At 40.0% G+C, this 6,000-nt stretch overlaps 1 protein-coding gene across 2 annotated transcripts in view; it reads right to left on the minus strand.

Moving 5' to 3' along the window:
• The window catches only part of tasora (transcription activation suppressor a), a 34,102-nt gene extending 30,091 nt beyond the window's left edge, over positions 1–4,011 (minus strand). For both annotated transcript variants that reach the window (XM_034869942.1, XM_034869940.1), the window contains exon 1: positions 3,549–4,011. In XM_034869942.1, the coding sequence (XP_034725833.1) occupies positions 3,549–3,816 (268 nt within the window). In that variant the 5' untranslated portion in view covers positions 3,817–4,011. The remainder of the gene's footprint in view (positions 1–3,548) is intronic.
• Between the last annotated feature and the right edge of the window lie 1,989 nt (positions 4,012–6,000).

Below are 6,000 nucleotides of genomic sequence, written 5' to 3' on the forward strand. Positions count from 1 at the left end.
GATTTTAACCCAGCCCTTCTATACAGCCTCCGTGTTGTTGCATTATGATCGTCATAAAAAGTCAACAACACAACATGATTGGTCGATGTTTTTATTATTTTATGGACCGTAATAAAGGCTATCTATCTATCTATCTGCACCAAGCTGAGAACATTTTTTGGGGGAAAGAATATGTTGCTTAATCTCTGCGTAATATTTGCATTCTGTGTAAAAGTTTATTGATGTGAGAATTAATCACACAAAGAAAACCATCCCCAGAGCGTAAAGCCTCTGTCCTTCTGGCTGCAGGGTTTTACTCCCATTCAGCAATCAGGAGCATAGGTGAGGTCTGACACTGATGTTGGATGATCATTTCTGGCTCATTGTCAGCGTTGGAGTTCATCCCAAAAGTGACGTGTGTGTGTGTGTGTGTGTGTGTGTGCAGTTGGTATGGTGACACTTGTTTCTTGTAGACTGTGTTGTTTTGTCGTTGGCTGCATGCTTTGGTTTCTTTATTTTACTCATGATTATACTGTGTTCTTATATGCATGTTGTGTGGGCTACCTATGTTCTCATGTTCATGTTTATATTCTATATTTTGTCATTCACTGTAAAGCACTGATCTTCCTTACAATATCTAATTTAATTAGTAGAGGATTTCATACGCATCGGAAACCATAAATACATAATCAATCGTGTCCTAATACTGTCAATTCTGTGAAAATAATCAATTTTATTCATTTAGTGCTTTTTGTTAAATTCAAAAAAATACATAACAACACACTTTATGCAGCTTTTAGCACCTTTCAGGTGAGCCTCACCCACACAGAAGGTTTGGGCATCTGGGTAGACCGCAAAAAATAGTCGTTAGCCCGCCTCAATTATAACAGAGCCGCTGCAGCCTTTTTTGTTTTCAAATTCTCAGGAGACTACTTCCTCCACCCTCAGCGTGGAGGAGGGGGTTGAGCTGGAGCATCACACACACCTGAGAGAGGCGGCTGTTGATGTGCAAAAACATCCACTCATGAACAACAGCTGTGCAATTTATCTAATTTTGATCGTGATTTCGATCACAAAAACAATGTAAATGAGACAAAGATTATTTGGCAAATTACATTTTGAAAGTAAACGTTTATTTTGTCTTGTGTTTTGAAGGGGAATTCAAAAAGTTCAACAGCAAAAGTATTAAAGGACATTTCATAGTTTAAGAGGTTTTCCCTGTTGATTTGATTTACTGTTTCTTAAGTTCAATAAATGCTCCTTTTTTATGTTATACAATATATCATGTATTTTTTTCACGCCAACAAGCACCAGCATGCATGCGCACTCGGACCGGCCATCAAACAAAAAACAACAGAAAAGATTGAATTACAACACACAGAGAGTGACTTATTTCTCAGCATTTTGGTCACACAAAAGGCAACATACTACATACTACATACAAAGTGTTTACAGTATGGCAGACCCGGCCTAGCGCGTAAATGTAAATGTAAATGTAAACATACAACAGTAAAACACTGTATTTATATAGCGCTTTTCCAGTCTTAACAACTGCTCAAAGCACTTCTACATCATACAGGAAACATTCACCATTCACACACATTCGTACACTGTGGCCGGGGCTGCCGTACAGCCGTACAGTGTGTATCTCATCAGATACACACACACACATCTACACACCTGCTCATCAGATAAACACTCACACACATTCACACTCCGATAAGCAGCACCGGGGGCAACTCAGGGTTCAGTGGACACTTCGACAATGACTGCAGGGGCGGGGATCAAACCACCAACCTTCCAATTGGCAGGCAACCGCTCTACCACTGAGCCACAGCCGCCCCGTACAGCGTGCCTCCTCAAAATAAAGCCATGAAACGGCAAAATGTTATGGCCTCTCCAATTATAATTATCAATCTATATCATTCTGCATGCATGCTGCATCATGCAATTGCAGAAATATTTCTGCCAAGATGCAAAGTTACATCATGTGATTCCTCCCAAAGCTGGATGAAAAGAAAGTGATAGTAACTTTAAGCAAATCTCAAAGTTTTCACATACAGATAGAAAGCAACAGAAGTCCCAAGAAAAATATGCCAGTTTAGTTTGCCTTGTAAGGGACTTAATACTTTATACTAACACTGATTACAGTTTGTTTCTTCAGTGAAAATAATGGTAAATGATAGCTGGGTGATGCTAGATGCTAGTTGACAACAACAAACAGGACGAGGTGATGGTGGAACACGCTGAAATGAAAAGTCTAACACAGCTAATGCAGAATATAAATTGCATTGTTGTTTAACTGAATATAAGATGGGAAGGAGGGATCATAACTAAGAACCATCTGGCTAATATTAAAATAATTTACTGTACACATTACCAACCTTCAGACAGAGCCAGGCGGGCCGTTTTACAGTTTCCAGTCTTTGTGTTAAGCTTAGCTAAGTGGCTCCTGACTGCAGGTCCATAATTGATTTATTGATTTTATTTGACCACTTAAATATAAAAATCTAAAACAGTACTCTGTGTCATGCATTAAAACACATTACCGTACAGACATGAGTGATAATCTTCTCATGTAACCCTCCAACAAATAGAAGATACACTTGTTTCCTAAAATGTTAAACTATTCCTGTAAAGTGGGGAGGGGGGGTACTCCAAATCATGATGGACCTTACAATTCCAATGCTATAAATCAGTACCATCGCTTTGGAGATGAAAAGATTAATCAATTAGTCTCCTGTCACCTTTTAATCTTAAACTATTTTGATAATCGGTTTGAGTCGACCATGAAAATAATATGCAGTAACAGTAGGTAAAACTGAAATGCACCCATATATCGAGCCTGAACTGGTAAAATAGAAGGAGACCAACACAAATGTCCTTACTTGGGAAGTTTTTACTTCATTTTAGTGTCATTCTGATGAATGACATGAAAGGGAACACGTACATGTGCACGCACTCGCCCAAATGTAAACAAATCAAGGATGTGGTTACCTTAAGTTAGCTTGACGTGCAGTAAGATAGCGTCAACATAAAGCTGAAAACAAGCTTCAGACTAAACATTGAGACACTGTTAATGAAGATTTACAGTCATTTGCACAGATACCGACGTTGAGCTGGTAACTGTAAAGAAACGTCAACAAGAACGTTTATAACTGCTAGCTGGCTAACAGCTAACGTTAGCTAGCAACCGTGTTAGCCTAGCCGCTACCTCAAACACATCACAACACAGCATGTACAGCGTTTATGGTTTTCTTTAGTTCATTACCATGATTATATATGACAGCCCCAGTTACATATATGACATAGCTATACTTTGGTGTATAAGTTATGTGTAGTTAACGTTTGCTCTGCAACGACGCTAACACATAAACAGGTCGGAATTGAATGGACTTTGGATTATGTCCGATAATGGATCTTTTCCGTTCGTACCGAACGTTTAGAAGGATGGATAACTTTAAGGCAAAGATTGCAAAATGCATCAAATTAGTCAACGTGTAATAAGTAAAACGTAAAGTAAAACACACATATACAACCTTTTGTGACTATGCGAAGACTAAGCCCACCTCTCTTTTCCTTGGTTTTCCTCGGGATATGGAACTTGAGGGGCTCCATCGGCATGTGTCTCTGGTGGACCACCTGCGGTCCCGAGTTCCTCCTCTCGGTCCTCCCGCCGGCCGCACTCAGTCTGTCCGGACCAGCTTGAGTTTCCCTGGCTGAGTGTACCTCGATTCCCTCGCCATCTTGCAGGCTTACGTTAGCGCCAACCTCCGCGGCAGCAGACGCCCTCCTCCTCGGACGAGCTGCCTCCCTCCGAGCGGGGTTGTCGTCCATTGTTTTGGATTCTCAACCAACCCTACGCGTCTTTCTAACCGTCAGTCCGTCACTGCTTCTGGGCTAGATCCCGCGGTGACACCGCTGTTACCTCCTGGTTCCACAGCGAAGGGAGTCGAACCAACACACACACCGCGCCATGCTCTTCCTGGGAGCCGAGGTCTTCTTCACTAAGATTTAACTGCAGCTGATTGTTATTCTTAATGTTGCTTTACTGCCATCTCCCGGAAATAATTAGCACTTCTCGACTTTATCATGTGACCTTCATATCCATGGAGCAAGGCAATATATGTTCCACATTTTCTATAACTCCACACAACAAACATTGTGCTCCAATCTGAGTCTTGTTCTGATCATTTCCTCCTTTCTTTTCCTTTTTTTTTATAGTTCTTTGTTATGACTTTTGTATTTTGTGATACCCCCTTCCTTTCTGGTCTTTCTCCTACCTTCTCGGTCACATCTGCATTCCTCTTTTCTTAATCAGTGCTTTTCCGAGTGAAACTGGTACTGTTATTTTCTTTTGAAATGTGATTCATTTTCAACATATTGTGTGCTCTCACCCAATAGAATTGAAAATCTATAACATCTCTATGAAGGCTTAGCAAACTTTGATAAAGTTCAATAGATTAATCTTCTCTTACAGTTGATGACTGTATGCTTTCCAAGTTAGATATTGAGTCCGGGCTAACCACCACCCTAACCACCCTAACCACCCCCCTAACCACCCTAACCACCACCCTGTCGGGTCAGACCTCTTCAACCCACTAACCCAATAATGGCTGCCAATATTTCTGCTCTACATGCAGACAACTGGTTAGATTTTGGAGATTGATATTTCAAAATCAGGGACATACACACCTACTCCCACACACTCATATTTGTTCTTCGAAACTGTAACGGCAATTTTCCATGTCCTTTTTGTTGTCTTTACTACACAGGTAGGGTATGAGTGATCATAAGCTGTCCCATGTAACAGTGTTCCAGTCTTATTGGCAGTGTAGCTGTTTATTGGAGTAGTATTTAAAGTATGGACAGGCCAGTTTTCTAATTCTACAACTGCAGCAGCGTGTTGATTTGTTGCTGGTGTGGTCTGTTACTCTGTTTGTCGGGTTTGAACCGCATGCTCGCTCTCTCTCTTCCTGTGCCGTGTCTTTCCTGTTCCTCCGGTTTTAATTTTAGGCCCTCTCCATTTTACAATCCACATTACTATCCCGGGGCTATATTTTTGTAACTAGCTTGAAAAGGTTAAAAAAAAAAAAATTCTAATGTTCTTTTAGTTTTTATTCTTATATGGCAACATTTTCTTTGCAACCCCCAGTAACCACCCATTCACCGATTGGCTTCTTCTATAACAATTTATTAATGTTTTGGTCTTATAACAATCCAAACATTAGATGATACCTCCACTAAATATTACTTTTAAATGTTTTACTCAGCAGAATAAAGAGCAACTAACAGCATCACAACCATCCTGACGAGGGTCGTTAATAATATCAAACAGATTGTCTTGAAGTTGTAAGTCATGTTTCACTTGTAATGTGTAGACACATTAAATAACAGAGGCATGCTTGGCTTTGTTCCTACATTCATATACATATAGACTTACTATACATTCTTTACATACATACAGTACATATGCAACAGGCTCTGTCTTCAGGATTGCTATGGAAAAACACGGAATATTTCAGCTATGTAGTAACATCTGCAGCAGTTGCAAGCTGTTTCAGTTTTACAAGACACTGTGGAAAAACTGTCGGGAAGTATGATCAAAACTGATAATCTACTTAACATGTGTTGAATGTATTTGCAATGCATTACGTGGACTAAGTGCTAAAATTATAATACTGTATGCGTAACCGTGTCTCCCATGAATTCCATTTATACACAAAATGTCTGCAATGTTCACCGCAACGCATTCAAATGAACAGGTTTGTATGATTTAGTACAAAAACCTTTCGCATGACATCCTACAACATCATGCAACTGCCGGCAGGTCATGTGACAAAAAGTAACTCAAAAGTTCATTTAAGCAGTGTTTACAGTTAAATTTAGCTGAGAAAATGTTACTGGGAGCCGGCTACAGAGCACCGTGAGCTGTTGATCCTTTCAGAGGCCGTGGGGCATCGGTTTGCGCCAATGTTTTTAGACATGACAACTGATTTAAGATATTATTTAAAGATTGCG

Source organism: Etheostoma cragini, chromosome 4, assembly GCF_013103735.1.
Source record: "Etheostoma cragini isolate CJK2018 chromosome 4, CSU_Ecrag_1.0, whole genome shotgun sequence".
Taxonomy (NCBI): domain Eukaryota; kingdom Metazoa; phylum Chordata; class Actinopteri; order Perciformes; family Percidae; genus Etheostoma; species Etheostoma cragini.